Source organism: Calonectris borealis, chromosome 3 (assembly GCF_964195595.1).
Source record: "Calonectris borealis chromosome 3, bCalBor7.hap1.2, whole genome shotgun sequence".
Taxonomy (NCBI): domain Eukaryota; kingdom Metazoa; phylum Chordata; class Aves; order Procellariiformes; family Procellariidae; genus Calonectris; species Calonectris borealis.
The window spans coordinates 20,249,170-20,273,896 of record NC_134314.1 but is presented as its reverse complement, the minus strand read 5'-3'; the positions used below and the strand labels follow the sequence as shown (position 1 = coordinate 20,273,896).

The 24,727-nt window shown below is 42.9% G+C and overlaps 1 protein-coding gene across 2 annotated transcripts in view; it reads left to right on the top strand.

Annotated features, from left to right (window-relative positions):
* Positions 1–1,909: 1,909 nt before the first annotated feature.
* Positions 1,910–24,727, top strand: part of COLEC11 (collectin subfamily member 11) — a 42,600-nt gene continuing 19,782 nt past the window's right edge. The window contains exons 1-2 of one of the 2 annotated variants that reach the window (XM_075145119.1): positions 1,910–4,762; positions 21,795–21,950. In XM_075145119.1, the coding sequence (XP_075001220.1) occupies positions 21,821–21,950 (130 nt within the window). In that variant the 5' untranslated portion in view covers positions 1,910–4,762; positions 21,795–21,820. Of the gene's footprint in view, positions 4,763–21,794; positions 21,951–24,727 lie in introns of those variants that run through there. The other variant, XM_075145118.1, reaches the window with a different exon arrangement.

Sequence of the window (24,727 nt, the reverse complement as noted above, 5' to 3'; positions counted from 1 at the left end):
CAATTCTAGCGTGGCAGAACTTGCTTGAAGTTTTGGGTGGTAAGTGCTTGACCTATCTTGTATTAATATGGTAATTTGATGTATGATAACATCATGTCTGTTTAGCCCCTCTTGAGTATAAGTGGGAGCACCTGGCAAGTTTTAATGGAGTGATCCTCACACTGAGCAGTGTTAAAAGGAAATCCTATCACTCCTCTGTTTCAGACTGAAGGAATCTATTTCCTATGCCTTTGTTCTTCCTAAATTTTCTAAGTGGGAGACCCAAGTTTGAATCTCTATCACATCTAAAAGCCAGAGCAATGCCAAAAAGCTAGACCTTTTCCTCTTTGTGGGATGTACTTTCCAGGTCTCTATAGGTGTATCAGAATGACAGAAAAAAAGATAGTGATTATAGAAAGTCATGAAGTCTCAAAAAGAAGTCTTGTGGTTAGGCTGGGGGTGTGTGGGTTTTCCTGCCCTCCATACGGGCCTGACTGCAGCATTGATCAGTGTGAATAGTTGACCCCTTTATTACAAGACGGCTTTACTGTGCCTCACTGCCTGCCTTAAGAGTGCTCCTGTGAAAAACCCGTGTTCTGCTGAGAGCAAGAGAAAGAAGTGACAGGAGTGTCTCTTTGTACTAGTGCTCTGCTCCCTGTAGAGAGCTACCTGTAAAGGATCTTATTTATGTCTTGTGATCAAGAGGAGAAAGTTTGTTAGATTTGTTACAGTCTGCAAGTTCAGGTATCCCCTCCTCTACCCTCCAGTTACTGTTACTCTTTTTCAGGAAAATCATTCTTAAGCTTAGCAACGAGCAATTGCTGCTAGGTGTTGCTAAATGATTAATAGCTAATGTTTTTCATTATTGGATATTGTGCTGACATGTCTGGCTCAGTTTTGATCTGCCCCTGGAGCAGCAAAGATAGAATTAAAGCCAGGCACTGAAGAGATCATTCCAATTTTAGAGATGGGGAGTAACAGAAAAAGCAGTTTCTGTATTACTGCTACAGTCAATGCTGCTCAGAAATCTTATGCAAAAAAAGGTTAGTGCAGCACCACCTAATGAAGCTGAAGGCCATATTTCACACAGCTGCAAAGTTAAGCCCACGTTGCTGTTTCTGCACTGACTTCCCACCATACGTCTCGTGTATCGCACAGAAGAGGTGGTAAGGATAGCTTCCGTGTCTCCCTGCCCACAGAGGCACAGCGGTGCTGTCAGTCCCCTGGGGCTGTACTAAGGGACCAGGTTCAGATGGGTATCTTACAGGGGCAGCCATACAGACTGGTTTTTCCCAGGTGTATCTTGACACTTCGTAAAGTTGTTTCCTATTTTCTTGGCTAAGCAATTACTGTTAAGTGAAGCTGAAAGGAAGCGGACACATCGTTATGTTGTCTTGGGAGCAGAGGAAGGGATGCACACAGCGTGCTTGTGTGCAGACCTGTACTATGGAGGAGTCGTGGATCTGTTGCATCTCCTTGCCTTTTTCGGGAGTTTGCCTTGGGAGGCTTACTAAAGGCTGGTTAGCGAGGCCGCCCTTACTTTCAAGAACTGGAACAGCATTTGTGACAGCCTGTGATAAGCTGAGATCCAGCAATTGAGCTCAGATACTGACTTACTAAGGAGTTTGGGTATTGGCACTTTTCATCCCCTGGCAAAATCTGATTGGGAATGTTGATGATACCATTGGATGTTTTGCCAAACGGAGGGGAGAATTAAGGCCTTGTCATCTTTTCATAACAACATTTTTAAATAGACATTGTGTTTTTAAATAGGTATTAGGTTTAATCCTCTTACAGACACAGAGATAATGCCAACTGACTGTGGAAAGAGTAGAAGAATTTGCCTGAAGGCTCCTAAAATGTATAAATACATTTTTTCCTGTTTTCTGTTAGAAATCTTGTTCTTGTCTTTCTACATTTTGCTTTTGTCTACATGCTTTTGGTTGGTTTTTGAACTGTTTCAATCTACTACTTCTACCTATAGTTGTGTCAACATGATGTTTAACCTGAACTTGAAGGCTGGGTGAATGTTGGGTTGTGGGTCAAGCCAAGGTAGCTGATATAACTGGTGTGTCTTGCTGTATACCCTAGTCTCTGAAGACTGTCCCTCTTCATCCAGCAAGGGTGGCTGAAAAACTTGTGAATCACCTCTTGAACTGCCATAGTTTTTCAGACAGGCATATTAACATAATGAAAAACTGAACTTAATAGCCAACAGCTATTGCAACCTGGGGGCGGCTTGAGCTGCTCCAGTGTAGTCTGTGCATCCAGTACCCCAGTTTGCCCATAGCAGCCAAGTTCAGATGATGCGCCGATGTGGCTACACAGCTTCCAGTCGGCTTTCTGGGTGGGCGAAGGATGCTTATGTCTTTCTGTAAAGGGAGTGTGCCCTTTTCTCTCTCTTAGGTGAAAGAAAACCATGTACTTGCTTATTTTCCCCTTTCCTAGAGAAAACACTTTCACTGCATTTATAGTGTTTGCCCTTTCCTTTTGAACTCTGGTCATTTATGTTTATTTTTCACTTCTGTTTCCCCAGTATTTAATCCTACCTTTTCTACTAACTTTCCCTGGAATGGCTCTTTTCTCCCTTGAATTCTGTTTCTGGTCTCAGCTATTTGCCTGTGTTTACAGGGAGAGTAGATATGTATGTAAGTGGATGTTGCCTTTGCCATCGTAATATGATCTTCAAAGGCTTGGACTGCAGTCACTTTGCTGCATTCTTTACATCAAACATTTCTCTTGGCAAATTGCTGCCAACAGAGTGCTGCAAGGGCCCAATCCTGTAAATCCTGCCTTCTGCTCCCACTGCACTAACGGGGCTTGTACGCATAAAACTGAACTTTCAAATTAGAATTGTGTGGCCCTTACACACATGTTATGTTCATGTTCTACCATTTTGTCCTTTCTTCACTGATGTAATCTGGAAGTGATCATCAGTTCTTTTCATAACCATTTGGTGTGTGTTAAAATACAGAAGTTGATAGCGGTGGAGGAGGGTAGCTAGGTTCCAGGGTAACTAGGTTCCAGCCCAACATGGAAACAGGGTGGTTTAGGAGAGGTCTGCTTTTATGAAGGTAGCCCACAGTGAGTCCTGAGTATGAGGCATCATTACTTCTGCCGTGCTGTGGTATCTGCAGTACCCGTTTTTGTTGTCTTCTCCAGCAAAGCTGCTCAGCATGTGTGGTGCTGTGGGCTGGTGAAGCGGGAGCTGTGGTGGGGAAGGAGGCTGCACACCCCAGGGCAGGGGAGAGGTTTTCTGGGAGAGAGGATACGACATGTCCTGAGCAGAGCAGGAAAAGAGTGCATCAGTACTGTGTGTCATCAACTTGCATTGCAACCCTCACCATGACATGGAATCCTCAATGGAATGGACCTACACCTCCCAGGAGAGCAGATCAGAAGGTTGGTAGAGAAGTGAACACACACACACATGATCCTATCTTTCTCTAGTCCCTCAGTCTAAAACCTTTTTGGAGTTCTGATACTTTTCTGGTCTTGGGACTGCGGAAGATGGAAAGGGAACCTCCTGCTACTGCCCTGCATCCTGGTCTTCCTGTAAGAGGTCACGTACTGGGAGTACCCAGGCTCCTGTGACGCTGGGTGCTCGCTTACAGCACAACCCTTCAAACCCTAGCTGGAGAAACTGGGAGGGGGGAACAGGGTAGGGGCACAGGGTAGGGGCAGATGGTTTGTGAGCCTTTTTTGTTGAAGAAGCTTATCAGAGCTACAGCCTTACAAATATACCAGCTATTCACTAGAAGGTTTTAATTGGTATAGTCGTAAGTGGTACTCTGTATTTGCCCTGGAAGTTGAGAGTGAAGCCAGTAGTATCTGCTGAAGTATAAACTGCTGTAACAAAGAGAGGGAGGTGTTCGCAACATCCCACTTCCCACAATCAGCTGGCCCCAGTTTTTTTCTGCCTGAACGTATGTGGAGTACTGTGGTTTACTCTGGTTTAGCTGTTAAAGATGAAAACCAGAACTGGACAACTATTTGGAAGCTGTAGTGAAGGATTTCTGTCTTCTTTTTTTCCCTTCCCATTCACACAGGAAATTATAATCAAAAGGTGTTTTTAAAAAACAAAACAAAAAAACAAACAAACAAAAAACCCCAAAAACCAAACCGCTAAAAAACCAAACCCCAAAATTTCCTGAAGCAGCCTGCCGTGTGGATAATTTAGCATGTACGTTATTGTGCAGCGCTGAGACTCGGCTCCGAAATAGTTGCATGTTTTACTCTACAAGTCAAGAATGCTACAGCCAATTGCAAGAATGGAGAGAATTTCAGTGAGGGGAGAGTGTTAATTATCCACATAAGATGCTCACGTTCAGTGCTGCATTTTGTGTGGTTTTATATCTGCTGAAGGAAAGCAAGAAAAGTGGTGTGCTGGGGCGGTGTGCATGCGTGGCTTAGAGCTGAATAGATGTAAATGGTTAAAAAGGGGTTCTCTGTTGGAGAGGAGGAGGGGAGAGTAAGAGTGCATTCCCAAAAAAGTACATTCCCAAAATAAAAAGCTTACATCATGGACCTCTTCAGCTTTCCCACACTTCTTTCCTAATTATTGTCCTGCAGGACAGCTGATCTATTTCAAACAGGAAGCTGTTTACAGATAACACTTGCAACTGTTTTGTCTGATTTGTTGAACTGTCGAAAAGCAAAAGACAACCTCTTTTCAAATTAAAAACTGTCAGACTTCTGTAAACAGCAGCAATGAGGTTCATCTGTGCAGTGTCCCTGCAGGCACAGAGCGCTCTGCAGTTCCCATTTTCTCAGCAACCATAAGGTAAGAGACTTTTATACTTTCACTCTTTAGAAGCATGTAGAGGAAAAAGCCTGGGTGTTTGTTAGGGGGCTGCCTTGTAAGTGGCAGGATATGATTGACGATCCCCACATAGTAGGGGAAGGTAAGGGAAATAAGAGCTCGCTCAATTCTATCGGATAACGTTGGACCTTTCTGTTGAGAAGCACCCATGTGGGTTAGATCACTGAATTCCTGTTTAGTGGGGGGGTTGTATTTAAAATGTGCAAATGCCATTGGAAGAGCTCCCTTTCCTTTAAGCAGGGAAGGACAAAACAGTACATGAATTTTAACTTCTCCTACAATTGAAACTTATGGCAGTTCATTAATGGGTGGTAATTCCTGGTAACAGATAATCCCTTTCAGTTTAATTTTGGAAATACTAAGTGCTTTTCTCCATCCTTCTACTTTTATTCCTGGCTGTTTTCTACTTTAAAAAGTGAGCTTTTAATACAGCTGCAAAGCAGGGAATGAAGACTGACATTGCAGAAGTGAAGCAGATGACAGAAGATCCAGTAAGGGCTGGAATTACACCACTGGATAATTAAGAGCAATTAAATGAAAACCAAATCAAGTTGCAAGTAGTAGTATACAGGAATGCTTAATGAAATTTAAGGATGTGTAAAGATATAAAATCTTGGTCTAAATGAGCTGGAATGACAGTAAGCTGTACTTCAGTAACCAGAAGGCCACATGCCCGCTTTTCAGTCATGAGGTATGAAAAATAGGATTCATAAAGGAACTTGCGAGTTTCCATTCTGACCTCTGTGCATATGTACATATCTGCTTAATATAGGCAGTGAAATTTAGGAGGGAGATTGTTTTCCAGCAAAATCAGATCAATGTGGGAAACTGAAATACCCGACTTCACTTGCCATACAGTGAAACAGAAAGAGCCTCTGGACTGGAAATACTACAACTTTGATCCTTGGGTATTGAAAGATTTAAAAAAATGTAGCAAATGTAAAAACTATTGCCCTATGTTTCCCTCTCTGTAACGGAGATCTTTTGTATTTGATACCTATATGATCATTTACATGGTCATGAACATTTAAAGCATTATAATGATCAGAGAATATAAAACAAACACTGATTTAAAGGTCTCTTATAACAATGATATTAGGATCTTTTAATCTGTGACAACTCATTAGATCTATCCCTAAAATTTTATTATGCTACTGATGCAGCATAAATAAGGTATGCAGATGTTGTAGACAAGAAGTAATACTTCCGAGTCGAGTATTCCTTTTAAAAATGTTTGGATTGTCTTTCAGAAAATTCTTAGAAGTATCTGTTAAAATGAAATTCTTGTTTTAATTAATACATGAAAGACTATGTAATTTAAATTCATAGTCAAAATGGCATTTTAAACATGGCGTAGTCCTAGAGTCAGCAGAGAATTGCACTGTGGAAGCAGCAGAAATCTACTGTGTAATTTATAAATTGTACATTATGTTGAAGGCTATTTTTTCTGATTACTTTTGAGTGATTTTATACTGTTTCTAAACCTCTTCTTTAGTCATCTTTAGGGCTGTCCAAAAACTCTTGAACCAGAATCCTTTTGAAGTAGGAAAGCTTTTGGCAAAGCAGCTTTTTAAAGAAAAGTGTCAGTTTTCCGGGGTAGTTTAGTTCTTTTGTCAAAGTATTTTGGCTGAAACCCAGCGGAGTTTAGCCAAAAATATTCTCATAGTGTCTCCTGGGAAGTGTAGTTTGTGCTTTGCATTGCATTTCACGACTGGCTGGACTTCACAGCTGAACCACGTTTCCCGTAAGGCCGTGTGGTCAGGGTCTTGCTATTTTCATTTCCTTTGATGAGAGGAGCGTTAGGGTGTATTTTGGAAAAGATAGTCTAGTGGAAGAGGCACAGACTGGACTCGTAAGGCGTCAACTGTAGGCAAAGCCCCTCGGATTGCTGGTCGATAACTAGCTGGCAGCTTCTTAAAATTCGAGCGCTTCCTTCTGGTTTGCACATGAGCCACAGACCCTCCTGTGTGTGGGCCGTGAGAGTAGGACCCTTCAAGAGGGTTTGGTATGTCAGTAGAAGGCTTAAAGCCTTTTGATGTTTTTAGCCATGCAAACACCTGTACAAGGGAGAGAACGTTGTAAAATGTTTTGCGGCTTTGTTAGTGCTTCTGCCGAATTTCGCACTAAAAGTGGTCCATTTTATATATTTGGAACGGAAAGCTGCAAGGGAGTATGGCTGGATTTTAAGAGCCAGGTAAACTCTTAAGAGGAAAACAGCCTACCAGGAGCCTGAAGCTTTGGAAAGAGGTGGTTTTGAAAAGGTCTCATCTCACTGAGCTAAGTGCCTTTTCAGAAAAATCTTGTCCTGGGCGATTTGCCTATAGTTGTATAAGATGTCTGTAGGCAAGAAGAGAATGGAAGTTGGTCTGCTCGAGTTCATCACTGGACCAGTCTCTTACTTGTTTATTAGGATCCAAGGATCCTTAGCTGCTGTGACTGTTAGGATGCTGCTTCCTCAAAACTGTATCAGAAGATTGGTTAGGAGGTCCATAGGGTGTCCTGGAGGCCAGAACAGAGCAATAAGACAGATGGTGAGGAGTTTTAGGCTTTACATTGGTTTCCTTCTACACTAAATCATAGAATGGTTTGGGTTGGAAGGGACCTTTAAAGATCATCTAGTCCGACAATAAAGCACATGAATGAAACATGGGCATGAATAAACAGTTTCACAGTGCTGCAAGTTAGATACCTGGCTCCAGACCAAGAATCAGCAATGTTTACATGCTATATGGAGTGAATGGAGGAGAGCTAAGTGCTGAAGTGACTCACCACAGCCGCAAAGTGTGTGATGGCCACAGCAGCCGTCTGGAAAATGCTTGTGAGGGGGGTGCTCTGGGATTTCCTCTGCTGGATGTGGGAGTGGGTAAGTTCACCACCTTTAGTGCCAGGTGCCTGCCAGAATTTGAGTTCCAGAAGCTGGAACCTCGCCTTGAATGTGTGTGCCCAGTTGTCCTTCAGGCATGGAGACTTTGAAAACAGTTTTCTACAGTTCTCTGAAAAATGGACTGCTGCTACCCAGCTGTCCTGTAATAATCTCCTGGCTGGGAGCACTTACCTGGGAAGCAGGAGATCTGCATGCAGCTCATTGCACTGCTTCAAACCCCCACCTCCCATCTGCTGGAAAGGTGCCCGTGTCACTAACAGACACAGTAATTTGGAAGTGGGATCACTGAACATCCAAGATTGTCCACAGCTCCCAAGACAGTTTCTGATGTTGATACTGCTTTGATTTTAGAAAAGAAAAAAGAGAAAGCCTAAACAGTCCAGGGAAGTCTATTCCTTTGGCGTGAGCACTCCTGTAAGAAGCTAGTCTGCAAGACAGAGGCATCTCCCCACCGTGTTTTGGAAAGGCATGGCAGTGTTTTCTGTTAAACTTCCTGCTTACAGTGTGCTTAGAGGAGACAGGAGGCGTTTGGATGTCTTTCCTTGATGGGCATAAATGGGCTAGGTGGGAGAGTAGAGTCTTGTTCAGGCAAGATGTTGGCCATCTCTGGTCTGTGCAGTAAGAAAAGCTTAGGCACCCAAGTAATTTTTCCGTCAAAACCACAGGCACCTCCTGCCTTTTCAGGTGGCTGAATTGTTAGGAGATGGTTTTGGATGCTTTGTTTGGACTTGGGAAGAGGCCACAGATACAGATTCAGTGGTAGTGTTGCCAGAGTTGACTTAAGCAGCTCTCATATGGAGGTTTAGGGGTAAAGAATGGGGGCAAAAGATGGGGAGTGGAGAGAAACTGCTTCAACCCTGGCTGGTTTTTGAATGGGGACCTTGAAGAATGAAGCTGTGTCCATAGCTGTGCTCAGGTTCCTGGTGCCCGTCTTTGTCTGGTCTTAAGCATGGCTCACGCTGTGATTTTTTTTTTGGTGGTGTTTTTTTTGTTTTGGTTTGGTTTTTTTGGTTTTTTTTGATTCTGTTAGTATGATTCGCTAACTGTGGAATAAGTATAAATAATAACAACAAAAAATCCTATAGATAGCACTCTAAGATTTTCAGTTTAATTTGAGTGATTTTCATGCTTAGTTGTGGATCCTTCCAAATTCTCCTGTGATGGTGCTGATGATTTTAGCAGATATTGAACCTTGCTGATAATAGGCATGCATTTACTCATCTTTGTGGACTCCTTAGAAATGGTCTATGGGCCTCCAAGAGACCACGGATCAGGGGTTGATTTGATCTCCATCAGGTCTGAATGCTGGGTGCAGTCTGCTCGTTTCTGTGCTGCGAGGGCTGGACAATGAAGCTTACATGAAGTAGTGCCTGGCTGGCTAAAGAATGCACTGCGCAGAGATGGAAGGGGTCATAAATAGTTCACCACCTCTAAAGAAGGCACCAAAATAACTCGCATCCACTTTAAAAGGCTTCACAAGCACTTATTTCTTTAAATGAATCTTGTACACCAAAGGCTGTTGATTGTATCGGAGTTAAGGAGAGACAAGAAAACATGGAAGTTTTTGTAAGGGCATTATTTAATATAAGTAGAATTTTATGATTATCATCAGAGAAAGATTTGTAAGAGGTCATCTAATTTTTGGGAATTAAAACAAAGAGCTTTAAAAAAATTAATATGTGAAGGAACTGGCAATGTTAGATGGCCAATCAAAATAAAAACATCAGACAAGAATGTAATGAAGGCCTAGCACAGGAAACAGTAAAAAATGTCTTATTACATAGGAAAAGAAAAATGTCTCTCGATGAGCTCTCTTGTCAAAATGGTGTTAATGAGAAAACAGGTTTCTGATGGCTGACTAGTTAGTGGGTTACGTACAAGAAATGTTAAGGAAACAGGTACTGAGAACATGTGGCAGAGCAAAAGAACTGCTGCTTGTGTGTGCTGCAGAGACTCCAGGGTGGTGGATCTCTCAGCAGCATCCACAGATGGGTTTGCAATGTTTCTCTCTAGTTGTGCAATGAACTTGCAGTTTAAAGCCAATGCAGAGATGAGGTGAGATGACGTTAACGAGAGCCATGTTATGAGCTGCAGCTGGAAAACCTCTTTATTGGAGGTTTTCTTCCTTTGCTGTTTAATACCTTCCTGTCAGAATTGCCCTTCATGTAATTGCGGAGTGCCAAAAACCCTAGTCACTCTCTACTTTCCTTTCTTTTTTATGAATGTTACATAAAACCTTCATGAACACATGAACATATAACAGTAATTTATAATTAAATAGTTCAAAATTAGTTTAAAATCCTTAGACAATATACATAGCTATTTCCTTACGTCTGCTCCATTTAAATAATTCTGAACATAATCCTAAATCTTAAATCTTCAAGGGAGAATTATAGATTTTTCAGTGCCATCTTTCTTTTGAATTTTCAAGGGCAGTCCTTGAAAGGACAAGGCATATTTCTTCACAGCGCATTCACAGATAATCTTTGCTTGTTTTGTTGAGGAAATAGCGAAGAGGAACCTGGTTTGTCTAAAGAAATCCTTGTGACATTCTTCTTGGGTAGAACGTGAGAATTTCTATCGGTTTCAATGTATCTTCATGTCTTGAGTATCACGTCTCCAGAATTATTCAGGTTGGACTATTTGAGTTTAAAACTAACTGTGTCATATGTGGAGGCAACTGTAAGTTTTGTGGAGATAGGTAAATAGGTTATATACCAGAAGTGCTTTAAATGACCATTGATTTTTACATAGACCATGCCCACTGCTACATCTACTTCCACAGTGCTGTGGGTATAATGGGAACAGGACACTGTTGAAAAAGAGTGCTCTCTATAGATGCTGGGGCAGTTTTACCGTCAACTTGAAACCCTCCCATCTGAAAAGAGACCAGTTGGGCGTCCCATGTCTTGCAAATCCTGAGTTTAGTTTCTGGATGGCGTGTGTCAAGCTTGTGTAAGCAACGCCAACTTGACACGCCCAGGGAAGTTATATCAGCTACAACAATGTGTGTGTGTCCTTTCATGTAAAACAAGTCTGTTGGCACTTGATGCCAGGGTCTGTCAGGTGCTTTGTTAATGGTTCTGGTCATAATAGTTTTTACTCTGTCTTCTAAGCAACTCTTTATAAACATGCATTTGCCCATTTAGACTTAGTTTGCTCGTGATTGCATTCACATTGTTCCTTGATTTTAGGGAAGATGATGTTAAACGTTGCGACTACAGTGTTGGATACATGGAGTTTCTGATACTTTTAGAGTTGATTCCTCTGTACCTTTTTGGCAGCGCTGAGTAGCTGTGGCAAGTCTTGTTTTTGTGGTTGGTTGGTCTTCCTTTGCTCAAGTCAACTGGCAGATGCTGGGATTTCAGCCAGGGCAAGGTCAGTGTAGTCTGTAATGCCTCTGAAGCCTTCTCTCTTACTGGTAGCTGCATAATCTGAGCAGTAGCATTAGTTTTTGTTCCTGTAAGTGCCCTATAAACGCTGAACAGAAACATGCCGAGGTTCAAGTGATCGCTGCTTAACTGATGTGCAGCTTCTTAATTTGTGCGCACTGGCCTCCGGTCATGTTCTAGCTGTGTGAAAGATGCATCTGCTGCTATTGTTAGAGAATTTGCTGGGTGCCAAAGCAGGTGGAGATGTTAGTAGTTATCACTTACTTAACATGGCTTGTTACATTCTTCCCTAGAAATGTACTTTATTAAAATAAAGAAATCTCTTAGGGCAGTTGGTTAGTTGGAAGGACTTTAGTGAAAAATTCCCAAAGGGAGTTGTCATCGTCAAGAATCTTTTGGTAGCAGAAGCATCATGGTATACGGATAACGAAAGTAACACCTTCAGTTTATGTGAATTCAGATAAACACCCTTGTTTGCAAATTGTATTCTACACATTCTATCTGTTTCTTTCTGAATTCACATTTCTTTTTCAAAATGAGATTGTCAAAAGCATCTCAAACCTTGCATGCAATCACTTGTACTCTTTCTCAATTTTTAAAATATTTGTAGACCAGTGCGTTGTACATGGCAAAGGATTTCAAATGCAGGTGGTGTGGTTTATGTAAGAGCTGCTCTGGGAAGTGTTTTGCCACTGAAAGATATTCTTTCAGCTGGCTTCCACTTGGCATACCTTATAAGTAAGGTCATAACTTGTAAGTAGGATTATGACTATAACCAATGATATAGACTTATTAGCGAAAGTCTGCTGTAGCATACTAGTGTAAGAATACTTTGACTTCTGAGAACTTCGTTAATGTCTAGTCATCTGCAGGAATCGCATATCTTTGTGTATCTGATGTGCTTTTACTAAGTCACATCAGACCCATAGAAATCTGTTTTTTTTTTTTTCCACTGCATTTTGCTTCTACAGCCATTTCTATGTACCAACCACATATTTTTCTCTTAATCTGGGGAGCCTCTTTGGTATGTTCCCCTTCCTTTTGTCTTCTTTCCCTTTTCTGCACTTGGAAAGGTGTTTCAGGGCTCTAAGAGTAGAAGGACATTAAATAGTACTATTGCTATCAAGTTCACCCTTCACTTGTCCAGTGAAGTTATATGGCTGTATTTCCTGTGAGGCTTGCCTTTTGCTCAGATGCTCTTAATGTTTTTCTTATGTTGAGGCTTGGCCGTTTTACTGAAGGTATTCTTGGTCTTTGTGTCACCAATATAACTTATTTCCCTCCTTTTCCCAGGCTCCTGGGAGCTGAAATGAAAAGTTCAGCATAGGATCCCATGTAGAGTGTTATTTGGTCTCTGCAGATCCCCAGCCTGAGAATAAAAATAACGTTTCGTTGAAATTGCATTGACACTGCCCCAGTTCAAATGCAAGATTTTGATCATGCGTGCTTATTTACCATGGTGTTTTGTTATATTGAGGATATCATTCCGAGAAGTATGTCCTTGTCATTTGAGGATAACACTCTTGGATCATTTCCATGACTTTTGGTGGCTTGCATGCTATTGCAAAATGCCTCATGTTGTTGTATCTCCTATGCTCTGTATCTTTTGCTGGATATTATTTTCCATTGCAGCCTGGTATTTTGCCATATCTTTCCCCCTTTGAAAATGTTCCCACTCTAATTATGTGCTAGGTTTTTTCTCTGGTGAATTTACTCCCTGTAATTCTTTCACTTATGCATTTTTCTGTTTTCTGTATGCTGCTGGCACGCGAGGGCACAGTTTTGTAACATGCTGAAGGCCATCTCAGCTGCTGCCAAGGGCATTTCTTTCCCTGGCTGGCAACATTTTTCACAGGAATGATGGCCATTTTACCCTCACCAGGAACCAAGGAACTAAATCAACTGAAAAATAACATTACAAAAAGAAGAATAGCTTTCTGCTGGCGTAGCAGCCTGTGCTAGCTGATGATGGGATCAGCTGGCGGTCGATGACAGTACAGAGACGGGGAGGGTAACGTGTGACTGCTGCGGGGGAGCCGGGCTGCTGTTAGCCCTTCCGTAGATTGGCTTAGCTAATTAGCGGTGATGGGACTCCCCTCACCTAACTTTACATACCCACAAGGCCGAGCTAGTTGTACTGGGCAATGAATAGGTACCTCCAGAGTCAATTATCTGTCCTGTTTTAGGATGAAAAGAATCCCCACGCCAAGGTGCCTTTCTCTGACTTGATTATACAGAGAGCTCAGGGTGATTTTCTCAGACTGAGCACCTAAGCCAGAACGGTTGAATCCCACCCAAGGGTCTGCTTATAACTTCTGCTAGCTCGAGATCTGGATCTGAGCAAAGTTGCCCTGATAAATAGGCATCTCCTAATGCCAGCCGTGCTCTGTCTTGTCATACTTGCAGCATTGGGAAGGACTGTGCAGCAGTCAAGGGGCTTCCCTTTATTCTCAGAACCTCCTTTAAATGCAACTGCCGCATATGTAATGTGTGAGAAAATGGGGGCAAAAGGTGTTTCTGCTCTGTTGTGTTTGTTCTCCTCCTCACTGAGGAGTAGGATGCTGGGGCAACCAAAAGCGAACCTTTCTCCCATCCACTTGCACTCTGGGATGGTGCCATCTCTCCCTCTGTCCTTTCTCTGTCACTCTCCCGTGGTCAGGTCTCTCTGGTTTTTCACTTTTGCTTTGTGTTTCTCCCGCTGGTAGTCTACATCCTATGTCTCTTTTCTTGTCTTTACTCTTCCTCTAGCTTCGTAAAGTGCTTTGCTTCGATTTTTGTCTTCTGTCTGGGCATTCCTGACCTCTCCATGTGTTTATACATTGAGTCAATTGTGGGACATAAAAACAGAAAGCAGGGAAGGGAGAACTCATTTTGCCCCGTTTTAGTCTAGTGTCCTACCACTAGGCTTGAGCTGGCTTCTTCCCTGCTTGCCTTCCATCCTTTAATGTGGCACACCTGAGTGTAGTCTAATGTCACCTACTGCGTCCATCCAATGGGAGCAATTACTCTCCTGGCGAACTGGAGCTGTGGGTTCAAATCCTTTTAAGTTAAGATGTTCCATAGCTGGTACTTCTCACCTCTCGAATCAATACTTGAGTGGCATTTCTGTTGTGCAAAAGGCATGCACCACTGCTGACGTATGTGGGGTGGTTGGATGGGGCCTTGATGGACCTTTTTGCGTCATCTCTGCACCTCCAAGAACATAGCTGGGGGACTGGGACCACCCTCCCCAGATTAGGTTTGCCTTTTGAGCCTGTCCAGTGCTCTCAAGAAGACCACTGTCAGGCCCGCTTGGAAAACTTCTAAGCTCCTGGAGGGCGAGAACGTGTTGGAAAGCGTAAGTTGGTTGAATGGGCATTAAGCATTTAAATATTGCACAAACATCCCAACTTCTGCAGCCCATCCTAAGCCACTGTGGATGTGGAGGGCTGAAAAGCTTCAGAAATAAGATGACAAATGCATATGTAAATAATATGTATTTATTTGTGTAAAGAAATGTACCTGCAGCATTCTCCAAATCATTCACTGATTCTTGGTGAATCCTTGGTGGTTTAGATCGTGCAGATAGGTGTGTGGGGATCAGGTTCTTATGTGGATGCTTTATAGGAGCGGGGCTGAACTGAGACAATTTAGACACAGGTTGTAGAAGAACTGACACCTATATTTGAACCCTGCATTTTGTTGGATTTTGGTTAAGAATGCTGAAAATTTGATCTGACATACATCAAGGATGGCACCCAAAATCACAAACTATTTCTGTAAATTACAGCTGCAAACAAGTCTGTAGCAGAGATCTTGTCATCTAATAGAGACTTCGATTAAAACATTGTGGGAGAAGTTTTGTTTAGCATTTCTAGTTATCTCTGACAGATACACAAAGATAAAATTCTACCTGAGTGTTATTCTCTACCATCTAAAAAAACATACGGAGCTGTTGTGAGAGATTTGGCACTAGGGCAAGAAATCATGTGGGTCCCGTCTCCCTCTACTTACAGGTTTTGAAAACATACTTGCCCCCTTCTGGCATGATTTTCATCTCACCCTTGCTGAAGCCCTGATTTTATATTTTCAGCACAGATGACAGTAAGTTAATTCTGACATAAACTCATTGACTTCAGCAGAACTACATCAGGGGAAATCTGTCTCAGTCTTTAAAAATGTTCTTCTCGATGAGAAGTGAGGCGGCTATTCCTACGTATGACAAGGGCACCTACGTTGTAGAGTCAGAACTAATAGTCTCTTACACCTCACAAACATTGGCTGAGGAAATAGCTCTATTGAGCCAGAATTAAGTGCGCTTTGGGGAGTAACCAATGACTTCCTATCAGTTAGGCTTTTAGGTAATGTTAGCTTCCCATCAGCTTAGACTCACTCTTTTGTCCTCTGCAGCAAACCTTGCTGTTCTCCAGCATCATCAGGACCTGAAATGTGTTATGTCTCTGCTTTATGCTACTCCATGCTCCATAGATTTCACAGAGACTTTGTAGCCGCAGCAGTTATGGTCCTCATTTTTGCAATTCTACGGTATTAACATTTAGGGATTTTTTTTTTAAATCTTTCAAGCCCATTGCTTTAACCTTTAAATCAACATGTAGCATTTAATTTCAGAGCATTGCAATGCTACAAAAATGATCGCCCATTGTTTAAGCAGCTTTATCATTGATTCTGATTTTTATATTCTGGCTAAATGGCGAAGTCTTGATTACCCGAGGTAATGCATGGGGGAGCTGGGAGGACAAATGAGAGAGCGGTTAGATAAAGTGAAAGCATAGCTACACAAAACATCCGTAGGTTAGGATGATCAGCAAGGCTGTAATGGAGAAAGAAGAGGTCAGTGACACAGGTTTCATCTCCAATGTGAAAGACGTCTTCTCCAGGGAATGATCCGCAGCCCTCGGGCCAAGGGGTGAAAAGCAGCTTGCATGCACAGCGCTGGAGGCTTGTCCCTTCCGCCTCTCCCCGCTTCCCCCAAAAATGTATCCCTGGATCTGCACTGGTGTTAGCCTTTGTAGCCCTGGGACGTAATTAATTTTTCTTTTTTCCTTTTATCTGTTCAAAATGTTTGAAGTGGTGTGAGGTCTGTGTCACAGCCTGACAGCCTGGCATTTCACTGGCATGGTTTTGTGGGTGTGTTCCATCCGTTAGGATGCGGCTTAGGGCCTGCCGGGGCGTTTGAGGATACACAGGCTGCCAGATAGTTCTGGGAGGTGTTGGGATGTGGATGACGAGGACTTGAAAAGTCAGGGGAGTGAAAACTGTTGAAAGCTGTTGATGTGTTTGTAGTGCTGACTCAAACCTGCTTGGGAAAATCACCCACCAAATGTGGCTGTGGCTCTGCAGATTTGTGTGCCTGTCTGTACCAGGAAACATACTCAATTCAGAATATAGAGAATTCAGCTCAGATCCCTGAGAATGAAGTATAGTTTTGAAAATAATAATAAAAAATCATAATAAGAGTGAAAACAACTCAGTAACAGTGAAATAAAAACAGCTCAAAGAGGAGTCCCATAGGATTATACCAAGGATTACAGCCACTCCGTAGCTGTTGGCTGGCTGAGCGCTACTGCCAGCGAGCATCATTTTCCTTCTGCATTTCTCAGCCATTTGGATTCAACTAGGCAGATCATCTGTGTTGTTGCTTCTCCATCCAAAATAACGGCGTGCAATAAGCCACTGGCCCTTGTGGAGCAGCTGCTGGCAGATACAGGGTCTTCATGCTCGAGGCATTTGCTGGCTGAAGTGATCTCCAAGCTTTCCATCCACAGCTCGGGGGCGAAGCGGGGTTGCTCAAGGAGTGCTGGATGCCAGCTGGCTTGGCTGGTCCCACAGTGGTTTTGAACGAGCCTGTAGTGCCTCAGGCATTCTCCGATGACCTCTCAAGGACTTGTCACTTGAAGCCTGGCTTAATAAACCTCTTCTCTCTTGGCAGCTGAGGCAGATTCCCTAAAGCTGACAGGTCTCAAAAGTTGTTTTGAAATTATTGTGCTGGTTGCATTGGTACGTTTCCATTCCTAATGGGAATAGAAATGTTTTGCTAAGTTTTTGTTTTTTTTTTTTTTTTAAAGGAAAGGCCATGTAAATGCTGTCGCCTCCTCCTCCTCTCATTTTTTTTCAAAGCTTTCAGCTTATGTTGGTTTAATGGCCACCATTATAAGTGCTGCAAATTTGACTCCTGACCCCTGCGTAGACAGTGAGAAAATATTCATACTTTTACAAGTGCTGAACATCTCTAGGTTTCTCTCTGGCATTGGTTTTACCAACGCTGAAGATACTCCAAATACCAGGGCTAAGATAGTGTTTGAAAAAACAGGCTGGCACCTTTTTCTGAGGACCAATTTCAGTGGGATTAAGTTTTCTAAATGCCTTTATGAATCTGGGTCTGAAAGGACTTGAAGGCAGGTCAGAAAGTCAAGGAGTTTCCCAGGATTTTAAAATGAAAGGTACTGCTGTAGCACATGCCTGGAGATCAAGCTCGTATTTCAATCATATAAGACAATTTTAGCTGCAGAAGATAAGGTTTCTTTTTAAAGCAGGAAAAGGTGGAGAAAGTGATATCCAAAGTGCTTTTGGTTTGATTTCTACTACTAATGTGTCTCTTTACTGCAGCTGCAGACTCTATATAAAGTATTTAATCTGCAGCCTCTTCAGAGATTTCCTCTGTTAGTGGCTCTTCTCAGAGCAAGGTAATTTCCCGAATATTGTGTTGTGACCTAACTAAGAAGCTCCGTTTTCTAGGAGTCCGTCTCCTCTGTGAGTCGAGCTATCACGAGGTAGGTGAGGTGTATCCCCTGTGTCTCTGAGGCCTGTAAGCCCTACAGCAGCAGCAGGCAGTGGGGAATGTGATGAAGCTTTGTTGGAGGTTTTGTTTTCCCCAGAAAATCCTTCATATCTGGCTGCTGAGCAGAGCCACCACGCAGCTCTGACACTTCTCTGCTGCTCGATGGCTGTCTCATCTCTGAGCTGTGTAGGAGTTTTCAAAGGCAGATGAATATTTAACATACCTGGAGTCTTTGACCTTTCAGGTAGTCTGGATACATCTAACACCTCATGAAATGCAACCAGAGGAGATGCTGCTGCCTTTTTATCCATTAATGCAGAGACCGGAGCACCTTCCTAATTTCAATTCCTTCTTCCGTCTCAGGCCATTTCATTCCCCTCTCTGACTCATCTGGCGAGAATCCTTGTCACCAGGCTGCTGGGTGCTCATGCTGAAACTGCCTGACGTCCAGGCTTTCAACTGAGTATCTGAACCACTTGATTTGAAAGCCTCTTTGATCTTCTTCTGGATCCCAAAGTGCCCCACCTACAAAGGAAAGGTGGGACACCCTGCCTAGGATGACCTGCAGGCTGGTGGCCAGGTGCTCTCCTGGGCTGTGGGGCGGGAGCTGCGGGCTAAGACAGGCAGGTCCCAGGTCCTCTGTTTGCTCAGCCTGCAGAGCATCAGCATGGCTATCATCCAGGATGGTCCCACTCCCTGTCCTTCAAAAGTGACTGCTGCTGAGGGTTAAACACCTACGTTCAGTCTGGAAGAGACTTCCAGGTATGAGTCTCTGCCATATCCTCCTGGCTGGCTGAGGCAATGGCAACTCACTGCTTTCCCACATAGGGAGCGTTGGTCCCTAACTTGGCATTGTGAAGCCTGACTATTCAAATGTCAAGTCTGGCCCTACAAGCCTTTGAAGGGAAGCTCTGGAGAAACGCCCTTCTTCTCAGCCTTTCCTCTTGGCTAGTTTTTGTTGCTCCCTCTTTTGCTTGCTGACTGTTGTGGATCACGGACTTGCCAAAAAGATCCAGGACCATCCACTGTGGATACCGTGAGCAACTCTAGGCCACAAAGTGCACCCAGATACAGTGCCTTGTACCCTGGGGTTAGGAATCTCCTTTTGGCAAGGTGTGGCCAGATTCAAGCTTAATGTATGTGAAGTAATTTATTTGGTATGCACATGAGGATATGAGGGTGAAGAGTGCTATCGCAGAGATCTGATACTTCAAAACTATATCAAGACTGTGATCAAACCTTAGAAAATAGCTGTAAGATCCTGGTTTCTGGCAGTAGGGCTGGCTCTGTGCACAGGCAAAGGAGGCAGCAGCCCAAGAAAGCAGAGGACAGTAACACAGCAAATGTTTTCCTGTTGCTTTCATCTGTCAGAGCCCTGGGGAGCTGGGCTGGTTGCTGCTTCTCCACGGCAGTAGAAGTTTACATCCAAATTTCCATTACTTTTCCCTTTCCCCCCCAACTATTGCAGTTCTTCAGATCCACCTTTGTTATGTGCCCTCTCCTTCAGCTCTGGTTCCTCATACTTGGGGTGGCAAAATTCAATTTTGCCTGCACTCTTGTAAGTCTTGAGTGATGTTGCTGCAATTGTGATGAAGCTTAATGTGGTCTAAATATTTGAGCAGCCCATGCTGAGGTTTGTACTTCTGTGTGCTCCTAGGAATACCTGAGCTAGATATTTTAAAGCTGACATTTATATATGAGCTGGAGTCATCTTAGTTGTGGCAGCATAAGCAAAATTTTGGAGCTGAGCACTCCTGAAGGGAAAAAATAATACTGTAAGCATCTGTGTATGAGTGTTGTCTCTCCAGAACCTGCACCCTAAGCTATGAGAGGAGACTTTCGTAAATGACATTAGGGCTTAGCAGTCTGATAGCAATGTTGTGAGAATACAAAATGCATCTCTAGTAAGACTGTCTATATTGTGATCTGCTAGACTAAAAGGTAATAGGAAATTGAGACAGAGGCCCTGAAAATAAAATTGTTATGTTACAGCTTAGTGGGAACTTCCTTTTTTTGGTCCATGCTGTCCTGGGCCTTCTTTCTGGTTGGCAAAGCTTGTGTATGAAGTAGTTCAGGGCTGTCCCGTTCCAGGAGCGTGGCATCATGTGGCTGTGAAAATGCCCAGATAATCCCTGTTCCTCCCTTGCTCCATGGGAGGATTACCCAGCACCAGTGACTTTCCCTAGGGTTTTCTGCCTCACTGTAACCCATTAGACCATGACTGTATCAAGTGATCCCTTGACCCAGGAGCTCTTCCCAGGTCCAAGCATGCACCCCACCTTTTTCAGGCATGGTCCTCCTGCTGCACCTTGCTCTCCTTTGGAAGGAAAGCTGGGGAAGAGATTCGAGTCAAGGGGCTCACAGCATACGGTAGTCTGTGCCCCACATCTGAATGAGAACTGGGGGAGTGTGTTGTGGAGCACCCCTGCCCTGCAGTATAGATGGTGTAGCAAGGGTGTTGTGAGGCAGAGCAATCTCCCCCAAAACTCATGCCATGCCCTCCCCACATAAGGAGGGAGACAAAGTCTGTTCCCATCTGACCCCCCTGCTGCAGTCTACTAATTTTATCTCCTAGAGGATAATGAAAGCACATACTGGACAGCAATTCAGAGGGATAATTTATTCCTCCAACTCCAAAGTCATCTACTTAGTCTTACTGCTAAACATATCAGAGTTGATGGTGGAATTTAAAATTAGAGCAAGGCTTTTTAATAGTACAGGCAAAACTGAATTTTGTTGCATGCAGAGGGCAGTCTGTCCATCTTGCTCCATCCCTTATGTTTTGGTATCTGCTTCACCAGCTCATTCTTATCCTGAAGCTCCTTATTCTCCTGTCCCTGCTGAAGCAGACTCACTCCTTCAGGCCATCGCCAAAATAACAGATCCACCTTCCTAAACCCGCAGCATGTTGAGAGACACAGGCCCACGTACTGGCCCCACACCGCCTAATCCTACTTGGCTTATTTTTGAAGGAAATCGGGAAGCGGAGAGTAATATAGCCCAATCTTCTTGCTCTAGATTTAAAATGCACGTCTGTATTGTGGCTATAAAAGATGATATACAGGTACTTTCTCTTGAAACGCTGATATGACTTTCAGCTTGTTTGTGTAGTACAGAGCCTTGGTGAAAGAAGGACTGGAAAAACATATCAGAAGCACATAAATAACACTTGTCAAAGAGTATTTCTACAGACCCCCTAAATACCAGCTTTTGATGGTGCTTTCACACAAACTCCATTTCTGTACTGTTCTGAGAGATCTCTTCAGAGCCTAATATCAGGCAAGCCATTTCACTTGTAGGCTTAGACAAGAGTAGTTTCAGAGGTGAATCTTTTCAGGATTTATTGAAGGCTCTGATGCAACTTCGTTGCATGATATAGTGAAATATTATCCCCCTTCCGCCCTCAATGAGTTACGTGAGGGCTATTATATCAGACAATTTGCTGGGCACAATTTCAGTGCTTAGGTAGATGGGAAGTGAAATTTCAGGCCTTTAGGTTGGTCTCATTGTCTACTGAATTGCCTCTTTAGAGCAGTATGCACTCTTCCTAAGTGGCAACTTAGTACTAAAATCTTTCAATGCAAGCCCATGTACTAGATTTTCTCCTTTGACTTTTCCAGATCCCTGCCTCCAATGAGAAATCGTGAACACAGAATTGCCTATTATTAGCGTCACTTAATCTCCTTCTTAACTAAATTTCTTCTGAGCTTTATCTTACCCAGTCTAACACCAAAACAAACTGCTGAATGTGCTGCTGCATGTTTCATGTACGCCTGCGGAACATACAACCTGCTCAGAGGACCTGCACGTGTCCTTCTCGTGCTGTGTGGGTTATGGCACGCAAAAATATATTGTATTTGTAGTAAGAGGCTATATATGTTCAGAAACCGTTGAAAGTCTTTGGAATTCTTATAACTGTTTATTCATTCTTTTGTTTAGGAGTCAGTGACCTGTAAGTGCTCATTATGAAGAGAGATCTGGTTTTCTTGGTGACTCTAATTAGCCTTGCCTTCCTGTCACTGCTAAGGTCTGGATATCCTCAACATATTGCAGAGGAGTCCTGCTCTGTTCAAATTCTTGTTCCAGGCCTCAAAGGTAATGTGGAAGTCTACTCCATCATTCAAATACTAATCCTTTCTTTCTAACAGGCTCATTTGCACCACTGACTGTTTCTAACAGAGGTAAAGACGGTGCCTTTCAGTTGTCCTCTTATTTGTCCAGTTTGTAGCCTCCTTGAAAATGGAGTTTTAAGGTTTGTAAGATGAACTTAAGTCTCTTAAAATGAACGCGGTTTCCCAGACTTGCTCCTGATCAGTACTGCTTGTTTCTCCGATATGCTGCCTGGTTGCTTTGTCTGTGCACACTCATGAATGGTGCACATACCCGAAGACTGTAAAATCAGGCCCTACTTTATATCTGGAGAGGTTTTCATTGCCATTTTGTGATGTACTAATGGGAAGTATTTTATATTTTCTAGTCTTCTGGTCGTCTTCCCTTGATTTTTAAATGCTCAAGTGCCTTTTAGAAGAAATAAAAATTAGTTAGATTTTTGGCATTTCTATAATTTCGGTCAACAAAAGCAACATTTTTAAAAAATATGCCCCCAAACTATTGCTGAAAAAAGATGGCATAATAAATTATTGATCTTTTTGTAGCAAAAAATGTATTAAAGTACCTTAGATAGGAAATCAACAGCTGGGAAGAATTAGCATTTTAAAGCAACAGCATCCATTATGGTGTGAAATCCTGGCCCTGTTTAGTCAGTAACAGTAATTCTCATTATGGAGACTATGGTATTTCTATTGGAGTGTAACACCTGTGAGCATGGGGAAATACCTGTTAACTAAGGACAAAAAACCCCATGAAAACCACCAGTTTATCATTAACGATAAAAAAAAATGCATTGTTTAAGAACTGCACAACTAACCTTCCCATTTTTCTGGTAGTTATGCATTATAGTATCACAAAACTCATCTAAAAATATTGATGCTACTAATGTTATTTAGTGCAAACCTGGGCTTTACCCAGTTGCCTGAGGACCCTAGCACGGACTGCAGGTTCTGTCTGTGCTGGTTAATTGATTGGTGAGGGCAAGGCTCAGTTCTGTCCTGCAATTGTTCGTGCAGTTAAATTGTGACACAGCCTGGCCACACGTTTGGCTGCGGCGTAAACTGCCCCCTCCAGACATTGCCCAGTTTGAGTGCGGCTGCCCTGTGCTGGAAGCAAGAGAATTGGTCTGTAGGGATGTGGGTTGTGCTTGGCCAATTGGCTTCAGGATCAAAGCAGCTCTCCTGTTTTGTTTATTATTATTACAGATGCAGCTTTGGATGCCTGAACTGAACCAAAATCTATATTTTTTTATTTTACTTCAGTAAGTGGCCTTTGAAGTCTTCATAATATTTACACCTTCTGCAGGTGTCCTAGTTAGAAAGAACAACACTATATCCAGGTCTTCTGAGGCTTGACTAAGCCTTGAGTAAAATTGTTTCATTTGTTTGATATATTTGCTGTGAAATAGGCATAAGAGAGTGCTGTTGATATGGCTCACGAGAAGAACACAATCAAGTTAAATATATGTTCCCTAAAGTTACACAGAAGATCAGTCAAAGGGTCAGACCCCACAGCACTGGGGACCGAAGCTTTGAAATGATTTTTAGTTTGAAAGAAGTTGACAGGCTTTGACAAGTGTAACTTCTTTGCCTTAGTTTCCTTACTTGTGTAATCAGTCAAAATTAACACCTGTGATTACCATTTTTATGAAAGGACTGTTACTATTATTATATGCAGCGGAGTTTTTGAAAACATATAAACAGTGCAGGACTCTGGCCCTTCATCAGAAGGCAATCCTCAGCCAGGAAACAACAGAGAGGCCTGAAAACCATCTTGCGTTAATGATTTCATTCTGCTTCACGAGATGTAAGCCCTGCAAAAGTGAGAGAGATTGATGTACAAATTCAGTGAAGCACAAAATGGCCTGATACAGCCCTAGTTAATGTGAAATCCCTAAAAAGCTATCAATGCTCCAGCTACGCTGTCAGGGGGACTGGCTCAGAGAACTGGTAATGAGATACTGCTGTCTCCCACTGGCACAACTCCAACCCATTTCGGTGGCCAAGGCTTCCTTTAAACTGAGCATATATGTGGCTGCGTGCCCAAATTTCAGCTCCCGCACAGTGGGATTTGCTCACTGCGGCTTTTAGATCTGCCCCATCTCCTCCTCTGTGGGGCTGCCGGCAACATCTCCGATGCCGGAGGAACAGAGCCCCGCACCGCTGCTGGGCATGAGCCTGTCAGGATTTGGGAAAAATAGGTACAGGGAAGAAGTGGAAGAAATGAGGGAGACCATGGTATATGTGAAAGGGAAAAAATAGGAGGAGAGGGTTTAAGCCTAAGAGGTGGTACAGAAAGGGGAGCCCAAATGGGGTGGTGGAGGAGAAAGACACCAGGGAAAATTACCCAAAAGTGGGGGAGCGTAATGGACAAATTTTAGAAGAACAGGAAGAAATAAAGGGAAAATAGAAAAGAATAGCACAAAGAATGAAACTGAGTGGAAGATTGGAAACTAAAAAAAAAAAACCAGACACAAAGCCAATTAGCCCACAGAATAAAAGGGGGAATTGGAAGGGGGATGAGATGAGAATGGACGTGGAAATGGAAGATGAAGAAAGCCAGTAAAGACACCAAGAATAGAAAAAGGCACAAATGAGTTTAAGGTCAGCAGCTTAGGTCTTAGGGACTGTTTTGTGGTTTTTTTTTTTGGTAACCTTAACAGTATAAAGGAGCAAGATGAAATGTGGAAGGGAAAAATACTGTGGCTCTGAGAATCCAGACAGCAGGCTGATCCGTGTTTTAGAAAGCTGACAATATTAATA